Source organism: Pseudorasbora parva, chromosome 25, assembly GCF_024679245.1.
Source record: "Pseudorasbora parva isolate DD20220531a chromosome 25, ASM2467924v1, whole genome shotgun sequence".
Taxonomy (NCBI): domain Eukaryota; kingdom Metazoa; phylum Chordata; class Actinopteri; order Cypriniformes; family Gobionidae; genus Pseudorasbora; species Pseudorasbora parva.
The window spans coordinates 15,350,811-15,369,032 of record NC_090196.1 but is presented as its reverse complement, the minus strand read 5'-3'; the positions used below and the strand labels follow the sequence as shown (position 1 = coordinate 15,369,032).

General features: G+C 36.5%; 1 protein-coding gene across 2 annotated transcripts in view; it reads right to left on the bottom strand.

The window, feature by feature from the left end:
- Window positions 1–3,044: 3,044 nt before the first annotated feature.
- roraa (RAR-related orphan receptor A, paralog a) overlaps window positions 3,045–18,222 on the bottom strand; it is a 408,755-nt gene continuing 393,577 nt past the window's right edge. For both annotated transcript variants that reach the window (XM_067435691.1, XM_067435692.1), the window contains 3 exons: window positions 13,816–13,926; window positions 13,471–13,583; window positions 3,045–10,502 (listed from right to left, as the gene is read on the bottom strand). In XM_067435691.1, coding sequence (XP_067291792.1) covers window positions 10,338–10,502; window positions 13,471–13,583; window positions 13,816–13,926 — 389 coding nt within the window. In that variant the 3' untranslated portion in view covers window positions 3,045–10,337. The remainder of the gene's footprint in view (window positions 10,503–13,470; window positions 13,584–13,815; window positions 13,927–18,222) is intronic.

Sequence of the window (18,222 nt, the reverse complement as noted above, 5' to 3'; positions counted from 1 at the left end):
TAATTGTTTGCTTACTTTCGTTCAATGAAACCATACTACTTATTTAATTACCAAACCAATTACGTTTTTGGCGAGACAGACTTGACATTTTGACACATTACTCACATTATCCTCTGTCATGTTTGAAGAGTTCACATTGATGTATTGTTTCAAACAATAATTATTATTTTAAAAGTCACTATGGCATGCCTATTTTAGAGAAATACGTATTTTGTTGACTTCTGACATGTTATAGGTGCAGTAAGAGATTTTTGAAAAATTGTGGGTCTGACTGAGCACCAAAACACACTTGTAGCCAATCGGGGCGTGTCCACTCTTGATGGGGGAAGAGAGAGCTCAGAGCACAAGACAGATGTTAGCAGAACGACTAGAGAAAGAGAGAGATAGCAGAGAAAATACAAAAGAGGAAAAGGCCAGGGGAATATAAGGGGTTATGATCAGGCAAGCTCGAGGTGGGACTCGCATTAATGTCAGAGAAGTTTTCCAGCGATGGGGAGACCTAAGCAGTAAGGCCTAAAAACAGACAGAGAGGTTGCTTTATTTTTTTGATACTTGAGTAACGTTGGCTTTTTTTCTGTATTGATTCTATACAAACATGTTAATACAATGTAAAGTATCTGCTCTGGCTCTTGTTTCTTTCTTGTTGATTTCATCTGTTGACAAGCAGAATGTGGCGGTTGGTTGGTGTTGTTTTTGTCCCGCCCCTCCTCCACTGCGATTGGACAGCTGGATAAAAGGTGACAGTGATGAGCGCTGCGTTTAACTCTAACTTTAACATTCTTCAACTCTCTGTGACCGTTAGAAAACGCAGAACACTCAGCGTTTGGGCGTGAAACAGGCACTCAACACTCGTTATGCTCATGCCGTTCTTAAAATGCGGCGCTCACGTTGAAAACAATTGGAAAAATACACCAGCCATGTAAAAAAAAAAAAAAAAAAACTTTGGTGGAACATGTCTTTTGGTTGAATAATATAGGCCTTGCTTGTTCATTTGCATTATTATTGTTATTATAAGCATTGAACATCTAAACCAGCCTACACCAACTTTTTCTAGCAGTATTTGGCTCCCAAAGTATGTGCAAAAAGTGAGATAACACTCCTAATATGTTTTTTCTTTTTATTTCCCTTTTAGTGATAGTTACTTTGACCATCGTGCTATGAAGGGAGCTGTTCATGAAAACGGTGTTTGTTTGTTTTGTTTTTTAATGGAAGGGAAGACTGCTATCGAAGGATAGGGGAGCTACATTACAATTAGACATTCAATCTGAAGTATCATAGTAACACAAATTGGTTTCCCTTATTGATGATGAAATCATTTCCCAGGCGGCATGCACAGCAGATTCTGCCATAGCTGTTAGCTGTGTTGCATAGGGTGTATGTGAATGTTGGGGTGGAGTCATCAAGAAAGGGGTGTGATCCTTTTGGGTAGGAGTTTCTTTTGAATGTGCTTTATGTTCAATTTAAAACCAACAAGTAAGTGTATTTTTATGATAGTAGTAACTGCAAAGAACTATTGTAATGGGGAAAATCAAATGTAGGCTAATGTTCTCTAGGCCACTTACTAAACTCAGATTCATGTTACCAGTTAAAATTTAGTCTGTGCTTTTATTATTTATTTTACTTTTAATTGTATAACTGCTTTAAAAATCATTTTCTTTTAAATATTGTAATGTTTTTCTAATAACCATAAAATGTACTAAAGCTGCCAAACAAAACCATAGAGAAATGTATTCATATTTTAAAACAATCTAGTTAAATCTTGGGCACAAAGCATTCAGCTGTTAAGAAAAGAAAACCTGTAGGTTACACACATACACACACACACACACACACACACACACACACACACACACACACACACAGAGAGATCAGGCATCGCAATAAGACATTAGTGTGTTGGTCCCCCTTTTGCTGCCAAAACAGCCCTGACCCGTCGAGGCATGGACTCTATAGATCCCTCAAGGTGTGCTGAGATGTTAGCAGCAGATCCTTTAAGTCCTGTAAGTTGCGAAGTGGGACCTCCATAGATCGGACTTGTTTGTTCAGCAGATCCCACAGATGCTCGATTGGATTGAGATCTGGGGAATTCGGAGGCCAAGTGTGTTTCCATTGCCTTCTTCCCATAGTGCATCCTGGTGCCATGTATTCCCCAGGTCCCCATGTTCATCCATGTGATGTAAAAGAAAACGTGATTCATCAGACCAGGTTACCTTTTTCCATTGCTCCATGGTCCAGTTCTGATGCTCACATGCCCACTGTTGGAGCTTTCGGTGGTGGACAGGGGTCAGCTGGGGAGCCCCATATGCAACAAACAGCGATGTACTGTGTATTCATTCTGACACCTCTCTTTCAGAACCAGCATTAACTTCTTGAGAAATATGAGCTACAACTTGTCTGGTTAATCGCTCCCCACATGCATCAATAAGCTTTGGCCGCCCATGACCCTGGTGTTAACAATGTTCCTTCCTTGGACAACTTTTGATAGATACTGACCACTGCAGACCGGGAACACAACACGAGCTGTTTTGGAGATGCTCTGCCATCATAATTTGGCTCTCGTCTTCTCAAATGCTTGCCCTTGCCTGTTTACCCTGCTTCTAACACATCATCTTTGAGGACAAAATGTTCACTTGCTGCCTAATATATGGCAGTGCAATGATTGGAAAACCTTTTTTTTGTTGATGTGAAGAGATTTCTGTATAACAAGTGTTTAACACATTGCCTCGATTACCTACAAGTAAACTCTGCAAGACACTTCAAACTATTTGAAGCCATATAGGTCCACTGAAGTCATGTGTGTGGGCTGTATCTATCCTATATGCTTTCTTTCATTTAACCCTTTTAATGTTAATATTGCCTTTTCTTTGACAAAAAAATTAGTCTGATCAGGTTGTATATTGTCACATTTTTGCTATTTTTTGTTGACTGACTTTTATAATATTCCATTCCCATAAGAGCCTATCAACTCTGCTTCCATCTCTCTTTCATTTCTTTGAAAGTTATGTGGAACTTATGAAATTCATAAAGAAGAATGACACACTGAATAAGAGCCCATTACAAGCGGTAAATTTTATTATGGGATAACAGCACATAAAGCACATCTAAAATCGATGTGTCAAATGCACTTTTAATAAAGGTAATATTAAAGGTACAGTTTCTAAGTACAATATAACAACATTCATATTAGAATGAAAAGTATTTAAAAGACAACATTAAATTTCTTATTTTTCTTTACAGCGGTATTTACAAAATGAATCAAAATACTTATTTTCATATTTAAGAATCAGACAAACAGAAGGAGCAAAACCACTATTGAGAAGAGACTATCTCCTAAAGAGAGTTCCAAAGAGCTGAATAAAAAGGTACATGATCAACTGTCCCCATTTTAAGATCAGTAGCAAACATGTGACGTAAAAATATGTGACAACCGCAAACCGTTCTCTGCTTCCCCCCCCCCACCCCACCGCAGTTTAGCAGGAGCAAAATCCATCCCAGCCCTTGTGCCTCCCCTTCAGCTCAACAAGAAATAGAAGTATGCATCATTTTACATACACATATGAACACTTAAAATACATTGCATTAGTCATTTTGTTTCATAATCGTCAACTTAAAACCTAATCGGCAGGAAACAACAGGGAGAACACGGAGTGGATTGTCTATTGTCCGCCAGTTTGTCTCTGCAAATATCCAAACAGGGCTTCGTGTTCAAAAACATCCGACCAGGTGCAACTGAATGGATGCAATGTCCCATAACCACGTGAAGTTGTTCGGAGGAAAAGAAAGTAGCGTCGGGACTTCACAGAGACAATAAAATGCTGTTTCCATGGCTATAAACAAACATGAAATGCTTCATTTACATACAAAAAGACAGCCGATGAAAAGAAAAGTCGGTAACACAAGACAGAATTCACCTACGTGTGCAAACACAGTCAGATTCGAGTACGTCGAGAACGGTGAAAACAATAACGGACGAATATAGTTTCTGCATCCTGCACCGCTGAGAGGCACTCAGCGTAGTTTGCTATGCATTATTGCAAGTAGATTCTGCCTTGCTACAAAGATAAAAACAGGAAGTGTCGCACAAAACTTCGTACGACCGCTTTTGTTCTGTACAGTTTATAACACTTAACCGTTGTGTGTGTATGTAAGTGTGACTTTGAAAGTGAGCGGATGTCGTATAGGAAAAAAAACGAAGCGCGTTTAAAAAAAAACAAAGGTAGAATAAACAAAACGGAGGGAGCCAAAAAGTGGCAGACAATCCGATACTTTATCGCGTGTTTAAAGTCCTTCCAGAAAATAAGTACTGGTTTCGAACAATCAAAAATAAACACAATACTGCTGCTTTTAATTCTTTTTTAAAGCATGAACAATCGTCTTTGTTGCGAAACAATTCAAAATTGCGATTTAGCTACTTAGCCGATACTTGCTAATAATCTTAAAAGTGGGAAGGAAACAAGCCGCGTCCCAAGACTAGCACACTGATACAGGTACTTGCTGGGTATTCAAAAGTAAATTTACCACTATCGTTATCTTTATCGTTATTATCATTATTATAATTATTATTTACCGAGTCCTAATATCAATAATGCATCAATACTCAGTGAAATGAATGGACTAAGAGGGCGGCCTAGTCTATGAATCCATAATTTTTGTTCACAAAAGTAACTTACCTAGCACCACACGTCAGTATAACACAAAAATTAATGTCCGCACACCCTACCGCTAATCCAACTAAGTCTAAAAGAGAGAAGTATACTCAGAACAGAGATATTGTACAGCATGATGTGTCTGATAAAACAGATAAATATTTGCACTGAGCAGGTCTTAATAGCAGTATTTTCTTCTTACCTATACAGACAGAAGTTACAAAGTTACTTTTATACATGTGATCGATAGAACATTAAATATCGTGAATTAAAAGCCGAAAGGAGGACAGGGAAACGTAGCTGTACAGGCCATTTGACGTTCGTAGTTCTCCACCCGGGAACGGAACTAGTCAATATACAAATAAAATAAAATAAAAAACAATGTGAAAAAAAATCAAACAAACGCGATAAATAAGAAAATGTATTTACATGCAGATGTTCAAAGCCTATGCACAAAATGAATCATAATACACCATATATATTATTGCTTGACATTCGATTATGGCTAAAGACTTTTCTTTTAGTCTATTATCTAAACATAGTTCACTTTTAATAACGCGTCAGCTGTGCTTTTGGAAAGAAAACGATTGACGTAAATCTTAGTAACACTTCAACCTTCGGCTCGAATGCTGTCGCGAGCATGACACGTCCGGATCCGTCGAGCGGGATTGCTTGCGGGACGAACAAAAATCGGTTGCCAAACGTGAGTGCATAGGCCTTGCGTTTGCATAAATCGAATCGAGATGTCGAACGTCGAGGTGCGGCGTGTCATGCTTGTGCAGCCTCGTCGAAGGGATTCAAGCTCAGTGCTACGGAAAACGTTTGAAATCCTGGGAAAATAAAACTTAAGATCTTACATACAATTCACCATCTCACCCTGCTGCGTCTGACCTTTTTAAAGCCTTGTCTGGGGGTTTAACCTAAAGCAAACATAGCACAAACACACATTTCCCCTTCTCGCATCCACATTCGGACGTATATTGCTTCTCCAGAGATAAATAAAGGGAACCACAGTTTTAAAAAAAAGAAAAATTATAAAAGGGAAAATGTTTAGATCTTCAAACACATGAGTTTACTCTGCACGTCTAAAATGCCACAGATCCGGAGGTGTTTAAGTACCTTTGCTTGTATTAGAAAAAATAAATTTGTCCCAAAGTTCTATCTCATAGCATATTGCTTTATAATAACTACACAGACAAAATACGACATGCAAAAAGTGGCAAAACGTGACAGCTTTTATGGTTTTGTACGGACTGACTTGAGGATCATTGGACAGGCAACAGCTAAGCTTGTTCGTCGAGGGGACTCCACAGCAGTGGTTACCCTGTAGAAACCCGTATTTGTCGCACGCGACGAAGGTGGAGAAAATTTTGAAGAGGTATTTGGCACATAGACTCGAACAATTATGAGTGACGATCAGAACAAATCCCCATCCAGAGAAAAACAAAACCGGAAATTAGCGTGGCACGCTTGAGGTTGTTATCTTGCTTTGTTTGATTTCAGGGAATTAGATCTTGGAGCTCGCTGGGTGATTTGATAAAGCCAGTGGGCCTATGGGGGCGAATGAATGGAATGACACATTTCGCATTGTTTGTGATGTACCGCTGTCTTCTTTTGACTTGACAGCACAGATGCTAGCGAATAACAGGGTATGACATGAGCAAAAAATAAACTATGACATTGAACGCTAACAGATGTGCACGTGTTCCCATTTATCATCACCAGGTTCGTTTGGGTTTAATTCTGTTCCTAGTGAGCTGTCTACATAGGAAGCATCCTCTGAAATATGTGCTTATAATACATCTTTTAAGTGACTTATTTGGACCAATCTACATAGACAACAACTCTTTGAGCCCTATTTTAACGATCCAATCGTATGGTCTAAAGCGTATGGCGCAAGTGCACTTAGGGCATGTCCGAATCCACTTTTGCTAGTTTAATTATGTTTTATTTTATTTTGAAATAGAGTTCATGAATCTCCCACAATTCTGAACAGACTACTAAATAAAATAACATGTAAATTACTAGTGGTTCTGACAAAATATTAATTGCTGCGGTCTATTTAACTTCATTAAATGTTTAATTAAAAAATGGGTTAAGTCAATGATTCAATGACTCACTCATTAAGACTTCACTTGTTTCATTACTGAATGAATCAGTGTTTTTGAATGAAGACACAGGCGAATTGTTGTCATTTAGGAATAAAATCCCTTGAATCGAGATCACAATCTTTTACTGAGTAATCGTGCAGCTCTATCATACACCATGCGGGAAGAATGTTTGTACAGATTTTTTATTTATTTTTGCAGTACATTCAAATTTGACCTAAACAAAGTATTCAGGGAGCACATGTTTACTTCCCAACTTTTTTTTTGTGTCGGAAGCATAGCTAAAATGCTGTCTACACACAGAAAAATAGGGTGTCAAAATTGTACCTGGTGCAGTACCCTTAAAAGGACATCTTTGTACCTTTTTTTACTCCTAAAAGGTGCATAGTAGTACCTTTGAATACAAATGCGTACCTTAAAGTACTACCTTAAGAACCTTTTTATTGTAAAACTGGTACAAAGTTCTCCTTTTGTACTGCACCAGCGATAAGCTGTTGTTCCCCTAAAGGTACAATTTTGACGCCCTATTTTTCTCATCAACTGATCTAATTATCTCCCGTGTTTTCAGTTGTCACAAAATTACTCTCCCTGAGCCTTGTAGTACACAAACTGCTAAAACATGAACCTGGATTATCATTCACAGATTGATGATGTATTGTAGAAACCAAGACTTCTCGAGGACGCTTTGCACAGACTAATATTTTGCCAATAGTAGAGAACTTAAATGTAATAAAAGCGCCATTAGTTATCTGTATTGAACATGCCATCGAGATCAAATTATTGAGATTTATATGCAACAGAGCTGACTAACTTGTTTAAGCTACCGGCTTCAAAATTGAGTTAGACAGACTCTTCCCTGAGGAAAATACTTTGTATCATGGGGAGAAAAATGACATGAAGCTACCAAGATCCACTATAAATTTGACAAAATGTCAGTTTGCAGGTCGTAAAAGTGAACAATGACGTTTTTTTCTGGATTTTTTGGGGGATTTTCTAAACACCACAACATAGTTTTACTGGAATGTTACAATACAACATTTTTTTTCAGACTCAAAAAAGCAGGAAAGACCACTATGGCACATTCAAGAGACGTACAAACACGCGCAACACACAACAGTTAGGTATTCCAAAAAATAGCACTATTACTACCATTGTCTTGTTCTTTGAAAAAGACAAAAATAAAAAACACACAAATTCTAATTATTGCAAGATTAAGTGCTATATCATCCTCCGTTCTTTCCCTTTTTTCTGTGATAGGCTTCATAAGCACTGTACAATGGTACAAAAATAGAGGATTTCAACCAGACAAGGCTTTGAACATTTCTCTTTTTTATCTTTTTCCCCCACTCTTATGTTCCCGACGAGCATTGTTGCTGGGCAAAGACCCTCACAAGAGCCGGTTTAAGGAAAATCAGCTGTTTATTAACAAGATCTGACTCCTTCATGTGGTCATGTGACGCACCACCACTAGATGGAACTATTAAACAGCATCAGAAAAGTGTGGACAAAGGGTCCGGTTTCATGATTTCATTTAATAGACTAGGTGTGCTTAGGTTTATCCCGCAATGGGACGTTGCTTGGGAGTGAAATAGCAAAATATAGAGCTTGAGTTGATGTTTTAGTTCCCGTTAAAAGGTGGCGAACAATTAATGTTTGTGCACTGTTTAAAAAAAAAAAAAAAAAAGTTGCTGCCTTAAATTTTTAAGTACAGTCAACTTGGATGTTTAAGTCAGTTCAACTTAAATTGCATTAAACTAACTTAACCATTTTTTTAAAATCTTGTATAACTAAAAGTTGCTGTCTTAAACATCCAAGTTGATTGTACTTAAATTTAAGGCAGCAACTTTTAGTTATACAAACATTCAATTTTTTAAGTTGGTTAAATGCAATTAGGTTGAAGTTTTGAAAGTTGAAAAAAAATACGTTGGATTGACTTAAACATCCTAGTTTATTGTACTAAGTCAGTTCAACTTAAATTACATTAAACCAACTTTTAAAAAAAAGAGTTGAATCTTGTTTAACTAAAAGTTAAAAACAAAGTTTTTTTTTTTAAAGTTGCCTTAAATTAAGTACAATCAACTTGGATAATAAGTAATTTCAACTTAAACTGACTTAAATAAAGAGCTGAATCTTGTATAACTAATTTTTATAAGTAGTTAAAACATTGTAAAAACATATGTAGTTATAACTTATTGATTGTATCTTTTTTTTTACAGTGTGGAAACATTTAAAAATCCTTCCAGATCACATGATCCGCCTTTACCCAGCACCAACCTTCGCCTCGCGCAAATAAATACACAAACACGCACGCAAACACGCATCCACCCTCAGCAGCGTTAGGGTTTCCAGCACTCGTTCTCCATAACCGTGGTATTTATACATGCAACACATCACTAGGTAAATATACAAGTCTTAAATTAAAGAAAGGTGCAAATAAAAGTGCCTTATCAATTTTCACAATTAAGAATAGTCTAGCTACTAATATCATACATGTTATTTAAAATAGATTCTATAAACATTTTTTTTTCTTCTGTATAGTTTGTACTTATGACCAAATACCCTGTAACACGTTAGAAAACAGGTGGAATGGACCCTTGCATTGCTTCGATGTTGGTGGTCGGACTGTTACGTTACGAACACCATTCCGGAGAGGGACTTAATAGCAGATGGCCTTAAACGATATCACTAAGCTAACTATGGTAGATGGAGTCTCTGACGGCTAAAAGCAATCGTGCGTAATACGACTAGAATTACCAGAATTCTACGTTGTTCCTTCTTTTTTTTTTTTCTTCTCGATTGTCCGTAGAAAGGTGCTGTTTTGTGTCAACTCTGCATTACACTCCTTCTCCGTATCTCTCTTTCTCTCTCACTTTGTATTCTTTGTTTGGTGCTGGTTTGACATCCTCAAAAAACAAAATGAAAACAATCCAAGCTCACAGGGAGGAAGGAACAGCCGCGTATTTTTGCTACAATAACTGCTGGAACAGTTCGGATAATTGACTTTTTGATCGCAACTTTTTGTTTCATTCTCTTGGCTTGAAAAGGGGGTTTAAAATGTGTTCCTCGTCCTGTAAAAAGTTTAAAATGCTGGATTCCAGGCAAACGCTCTCTGGGAATCTTTTTTTTTCTCCCCCGTTTTGGAAACGAGTCAGAACAATTTATGCTGAGCGTGACAAATCGCCATGGGACCGTTCTGGAAAGGAACTTGTGGACTCTTCAAGTTCAGTCAGAGAGAGAAAGAGAGCGAGAGAGCGTTCAGAAAAACAAGTGTCTTCATCTTCTCATCCTCTCCCTTGGGCTCCGAATCCCACCTGTGTCAGTAAAAGAAGGGAACAAACCCCAAAAATAAACCACTGGAGTCAAACCCAGTCCATTACCTCCTCCTCCCCCATGAAAAAAAAAAAATCACAAGGAAAAAAAAAAGAAAAAAGGGGAAAAAGTGTTTGTGTGTGTGTGTGTATGTGTGCAGTGTGTCGTCCGTTCAGGTGTGTATGTGTGCAGGGCACTGCTAAAGTGTCTCAGATTTATGCTTGACATTCCCCACGGTTTGACTTCCCCCGGGCGGGGCGGGCGCAGGGAAACGCTACCCGTCAACGGGCATGGACTGCTCAAAGTCTGATCCGAACAACTCCTTGTACAAGGGGGGGAAGTGGGCACGGACAATGTCTGGGTATATTGCTTTGAACGCCGTCAGCTTTTCCGTATGCCGGCTGCACAGGGCTCGCAGCGTGGAGACTTTGCATATCAACTGCAGAAAGAGAAAGAGAGAGAGAGAGAGAGAGAGAGAGAGAGAGAGAGAAAGAGAGAGAGAGAGAGAGAGAGAGAGAGAGAGAGAGAGAGAGAGAGAGAGAGAGAGAGAGAGAGAGAGAGAGAGAGAGAGAGAGAGAGAGAGAGAGAGAGAGAGAGAGAGAGAGAGAGAGATTTTAATTCGGTGGAAAGGACCCTGTGGTACTGGGTGAAAAGGCGACCCTCTAATCCGCAGACACAACACAGATGGTCTCAGGTTTTTCACATGACACATTCACATCAACTAATCTTTCTGTCGACAGACCAAATACAGCTTCTCAGATGAAGTCATACATGAAACCAGCAATTGACCCTTTTTATTTATTTATTTATTTATTTTTAATATTTGATATTATGATGTTTTCTTAAGACTGGTTGGAAATGATTTCTAAGTGCTGTTATTTTTAACTAAAGCTATTAAAAATTGGTTCTGGTAATTGAAGCTGGAAAAAAAAAGATGTATAAAGGCAAATTTAGAAATGCTGACTTGGCAACTAGCTGAAACAAGTTTAAATCAAAGTACTAAAGTGAAAAAAATGAAATAAAAATAAACGAAAGCTAAATGTAAGTATTGATAATAATCAAAAACTATTAAATCTAAATGACAAAAACACAAATAAAAAAAGTAAAAAATAAAATAAATAAAAACAAGCTAATTCAAAACATTAATAAATTATATAATAGCATATAAATAATGGAAAAATATCAATGATTTAATTAATTTCTATATTTAATATCATGTATTATAATGCCAGCAAAAAATAAATAAATTAACAAACAGACAAACAAACGAATGAATTCATCTTTAGATATAAATATTTGCCAGATAAATATTTTAATAATTTGCTGCGGTATGATCACCATATAGAAGCTAATCATTTGTTTTTAGTCCAAAAATTCCAAGCGTATACAAATGACTGATATTTCTATAAAACTAATATATGTGTATGTGTGTGTGTGTGTGTGTGTATATGTGTATATGTGTATATGTGTATTAGGGCTGGGATAAACGATTATTTTTTAAACGATTAATCTAGCGATTATTTTTTCGATGCATCGATTAATCTAACGATTAATTTTCCCTGCCCGATTCGGTTACGATTCGATTCGATTACCGATTATCTCCCCATTAATTGTCTAATAGCAATTTATACATGTTGATTTAATTATCTGAATGAAAAAACTAATTCCTTAACATTGCAATATATGTTTATTGCTCTTAAAATTCCAAAGTAAGACTATACAAGAGCAATGCATTCAATAAAACCTTGAAAACATAAAGTAGGCTACACACACACACACACACACACACACACACACACACACACACACACACACACACACACACACACACACACAAATAAGTATTAACCTACAACAAAGAAACACATTATACGATTTTTCTATGTATGCAACTCAGCCTACAGGCTATGCCCATCGATTAAATATCAACAAGTTGGTTAATCAAATCCGGGGACACACTGCAAGGGTGAGCGTCTCGGCTGCGTGGCGTGTCCGTTTTTGTTTCGGCTCCCATGTTAACAGGTTGGAGTTTGCACACTGACTGTGACGCGCGGAAAACGCGTGCATGCTAGAAATAGAAGAGTGCCTATTTTTCACGTGTGTTGGGAGCGTCTCCAGGCAAAATAGAATAGGAAAATATGTTTATATATCATTTTGACACGAGTACATATTATTAAATTACATTTTCATGTTTGAAAGTCTGTAGGTTTACATAAATGCAGATATAGGCCTAATTGTAATAATAAAAAACGTCAATTATCGATTTTGAAATATTGCAACTGTCAATACAGAACTAAATATTCTGTAGCCTATTTTGCCGTCAATACCATAGATATGTGGCTACTCCCGACGTTTTCTTTTCTGTATCAGTAGGCTATTTATGTTTAACATTAGGAATAGGGCTTCCCTCCGCATCAATAGCAGCAGCAGCGCCGCGTCAGACACGCTTCTAGTGTGCAAAGGTAGAGAAAACGCCGTGGCTGACCCGCAACAGAAACGCCACGCGCATCCGCGGCATGACAATGAAAAAAGTTACATGTAGAGTGCATTATGGGCGCCAATATTCCGTTTAAAACCGGAATAGTCCTGGGATGAAACTGTGCTCACTTAGAGGATGGATACCCTCGGTCACATCAGCGCGATTAGACATTGAACATTTTAAATTTGAAACAGCTTATTATGTAGGTAACGTAGCCAATGTGTCCGATGCATTCACTTGATGCAAACTTTGTTTTTGTGATTAAAATACATCCAATATTACCTAAACATCTGTCTTCCTGTGTGCAGAAATTTGTTTATGTAGCCGTGACAACAAAACGCGTGCGCGCATGCCTGTGATGCTCCGCGCGCCAACCCCATAGACTGTGGCCAACCCGCAAGCCTTGCACTTCTGAAAGTCTGAGGAGCCACTCGTGTTGCTACCATAGATATACATAATAAATAATATACTTAATTACATAATATACTTTATGTACATCTATGGTTGCTACTACTCTCCGGCGCCGCCATCTTTATTTTGAGTCTGACGAATCGACGCGCATATTTTGCGTCGACGTATTTTTTGCGTCGACGTCATCGATGACGTCGACGCGTTGTCCCAGCCCTAATGTGTATATATATATATATATATATATATATATATATATATATATATATATATATATATATATATATATATATATATATATATATACATACATACACACACACACACACACACACACACACACACATATACACAAGAGCTGCAGTTTTGGAGAGGCTCTGACCCAGTCCTCTAACCATCACAATTTTTTTTTCCTGCTATCAACTTTGAAGACAAAATGTTCACTTGCTGCCTAATATATACCATGCACACACATCACATGTAATGACATCGTAACCTGTTCCTTATGTGCAGTCAGTACCTTTGTCAGTATGCCGTCCTCTCTGTGGTTCTTTTGTAGAACATGTTGGAGGGCCAGCTGAATCTTTTGCTGAAGTTTCTCCACCTTCACCTTCTCCTGAAGCCAGGACCGGTCTAAACAGACACCAGACACACACACACACACACAAGGATGTTACACTCTCGAGCTGTGACACAGCAGAACATGTTCAGATGCATTTAGTCTGGGTACTTAAATGGTTATAGAAATGGTTTGAATCCAACCAACGCTTTCCTAAAACCATTCCTCCATTTATCACAAATAATTCTAATAACCAAGGGATTGTGGGTAATTTATGGGTAAACTTTAACAGAGAGCCGGGCTTACCTGCAGACATCAACACGAAGGCAGAGAACAGGGCGATCTCGTCTTCAGAGAGGTGCATAGAACACAAGTTTTTCCCAAACTCGAAGACAGAGCTGATCAAGTCGTCGCAGCCTGTCACCGTGGAGACAGAGAGAAAGAAAAAGTCAATAAAAAAATAAAATAAACGGTGAGACGGAGCAGTAGACAGCGTCGGGTAGGCACTTGATCTTTTAGCATGAGATGTCGGGGTGGCACAGAGAGAGAGAAAAAACAACAACAATACAATCCTTCAGCATATCAGAATGATTTTTCCCGCTACGTTTTTCCCCCCTCTCCAGGCTAATCATGCTTTGGCGAATGAGAGGGGTTATGTAAGCATGACTGGGGTCACTAACAAGACTGAATAAAACCCATGACTCAGAGCTCACGCAAACACTGGGAGATAGTCTACAGCAGCAGTTCTTCAACTTCCCAAGCCAAGCACCACATAGACACAACAATGTTCCCTCTCATTTTATCATTCATTTTGAACGCAAGCATTAGGACAGGAACATAACGTTCCATATTCGTCACACTAACTCGGATACTACAGTAACATTTAGTAAGGATTTCACTGTATTTGCACGATTAAAATGTAGCAGTTGAGATCAAATACATAAATAATACAAATGTTTAACGATATATTTAATGCATTAAGAAATAATACATATATTTTAGGCTGTCTATAAGCATTTCCAGTATTTAAGTCAGGTCACACTTTATAGACTTTAGCTACACTGTGTACATTTTTTAGTTTATTCTTAGCTAAAAACACTTAGTTCTTTCAAAAATATATGTGCTCATCATTAATGTATATTTACTTCTTTCAAGTAATAAAGTATTCTCGTAAGTTTATAATATGCCATTGAAAATACATACGGGTGAGGGGTTCGAATGCCGGTCGCCATGTTGCACCTCCATCTTGAAAGTACATTAGCCAAAGAGGGACATACCCGTAAACTCAAGCTTCGCCTTTCGCGTTTTAACACTCAATGGCACCGTGTCGAATGTGAAGAGGGGGATTGTCATGTTAATCTTGGACTAAATCGGCCACCGTAGGAGTTAAAACGAAATCAGAATTAAGAGGAACAGAAACTATTATTCACTGGATGGTCATATACCTTTACACCGCTAGATGGGGGGAAATTTCACACAGTGTAGCTTTAAGATAAAAAAAAAAGATAGCTTTCCTTTTAATATCAATTGCTGCTTAAAAACTTGTTGAAAAAGTGTTCATTATAACATTTATTTAGAGATTTTGTTAGTCTTAAAAGCACAAAAATATTATACTTGTATATCAATCAGAGCAATTCAAAGCATTAAGAAATTGCAAATATTTGAAATAAAACATTCATGTTCACATATTTCCATATTTCATACACCAGAGTAGAAATATTTAGAAAGGATAACACTAAATATACAAATTCTGCAGTTCAAATACATTGTTTTATTTGCTAGAAGTAATAAATATATGTTCTAATAAAATATATGTTATATGTAAATATATATAAACAACATTTATTAAGTGAAATCGTCAGTCTTGACACATAATATATATACACTGTAAAAAATTATTTAGAAAAAAAGTTACCTGGTTGCCTTAAAATTTTGAGTTCATTGAAATTAAAATTTTAAGTTAATACAATGAAAATGTTTTGAGATTCGACAACCTTTATTAAAATATTATTAAAAGATTTTGTAAGCATATTGGGTAATTGTGTGTGTTTTATTTCTGATGATGCAGTGAAACATGCCAAATAGTGCTATTTTCATGATTTATCATTTTTTTATGTGGTTCAGATACAAAAATATTTTGAGTTTCTATTTATTAAACAAACTTCCTTCATTGTATCAAGTTTTAATTTTAATAAACTCACAATTTTAAGGCAACCAGGTTACTTACTTTTTTAAGTTAAACCAACAAAAACCAACCAAATTTTTTTTCCGTGTATATATATATATATAGTATTTAGGAATAAACTTTCTAAACAGTGATATTTAAATAGGATTGCAATGTACTTGAATGAATTAATATGCCAAATTTTGCATTCCGTATCAAACACATAAATATAACTTTAGATTATTCTCCTGTCTGTATAGAACAAGAACTTGCCTTTTATATAAACTGCAGCTTGAAAACATCATTCAACACACATTTATTAAGTTATAATGTGTGTTTTAGATCCAAGACTTTTAGATACTAGAAATTACAATTTAAAAATGGCAAATCGTTTAAATAAAATATCCAAAGTTGTGTCAAAAACCACCTGTTCAAATATTTCCACATTTTGTGGAAGAATCGCGCTAATGCTAAAACACACAAACACCATGGTAGCAATATTTAGAAAGGATTGCAGTGTGTTTGCATGAATTAATATGCAAATCTTGCATTCTGTTTCAAATGCATAAATAATAAATATACTTCAGATTATCCTCCTGTCTGTATAGAATGAGATTTTGGCTTTTATATCAATCGCAGCTTAAAAACATTGTTCAACACAACACCTATTAAGTAATACTGTGAGTTTTAGATGCACACATTTATATTAGACTCATAGATATTGAAAATGAAACATCGAAAAATGATATATAATTGAAATAAAATATCCAGTGTTGAGTACCACCTGAGGGCACTACGCCACAGTTTCAGTTTGCACACCATTTTAAGAGATGCTGGTCGAAAGCTTGGCGAACACATGCAGGCTTATTAAAAGCGCCGCACAAATGACAGAAATAAGATATTATGCTCGTTATAAGGCTGAGCACGTCCACATGAGATATGGTTACAGTATATGACTGAGTGTTATCTTTCAGACTGTGGCATCTTATGTCTAGATTTCTCCTATTTGTGCTTGTTTTGGCACTCGGACAGCTTTGAGCCCCGAAAGGTTTCCGATGCGCATGCATAATGACAGAGAAGGGATTTCACTAATGTCACGGCATTCAAACATAAATGCTATTTGCTTACACTAGAAAAACTCTACGCCCAGGCTTGATAAAACACTCCTGGTAGACACTCAATCTTGCTTATGCAGTTCCAGACGCCCACCATATGCAGCAGCTACAGGAACGCGCGTCCTCAGCGAGGAAACTGACTCCAGGTGTGGAGGATATGAGGAGCTATAGTGCCGACCTGGTGGGCTTTATCCCTTTGCGTACACACAGGGTCCAAACTGAACACTTTATTTTGTATAATATTGGTAAAACTTAAAAATTAGGTTTTGACTAACTATGAGCAATATCATTTTACAGCATTTATCAAGCTTTATTAATGTTAGTTCATAAAAATGGTCATGTTAGTTCACAGTGAATTGACTAAAGTTAACAGATACAACTTTTGATCTTAGTAAATGTAGAGTTTGACACAAACTAAGATTGAATACGCTGTAGATGTATTGTTCATTGTCACCTGAACTAATGTTAACAAATTCAATCTGATTAAAGCGTTAGCTTAAATTTAAGTCAATTATATTTAATTAAAAGAAATGGTGTTAAGTATATTATTATTTTGAATGTTATATAAATTAATATTATATATATATTATAAGCGTTAGCGTAAATTTAAGTCAATTATATTTAATTAAAATAAATGGTGTTAAGTATATTATTATTTTGAATGTTACATAAATTAATATATTGCTGTGAATTATATGCTGTCAAATCGATTAATCACATCCAAAATAAAAGTATGTTTACATTATGGTTTGTACCATGTATAATTATTATGTATACATAAATACACACAAATGCATGTATATATAATATTTTTTTATATATTTATATATAAAATATTGATATATAATATAAATTATATAAATATATATATAAATGGTAATATTTCTTAAATATATACATTAGTGTGTGTGTGTGTTTGTGTGTGTGTGTGTGTGTGTGTGTGTGTGTATTTAAATATACATAATTATATTGTTTTATAATTAAGTTATACACAGTACACATCAAATATTATGGATATGTATATGTGTATGTATGAAGACTTAAGATGCATTTGACTCTTTAGTTTTAGTTTTTTTAATCTTACTCTTATCATTGACATTTAAAAAAAATGCTCATTTAAAAGAAAAAAGTCAGAACTTTTTGCATGCGCGCACACACACACACAAACACACACGCGCACTCACGCACGCATGCGTCTGGTTCACTATTTTTGTGGGGACTCTTCATAGACGTAATGGTTTTTATACCGTACAAACTGTACATTCTATCCCCCTACACTGCCCCTGCCCCTAAACCTACCCAGCACAGGTATCATTCTGTGTTTTTACTTTCTCCTGTATGATTTATAAGCATTTTGAAAAGAACTACAATGTAATATAAACAAGGAGACACACACACACACACAGAGAGAGAGAGAGAGAGAGAGAGAGAGAG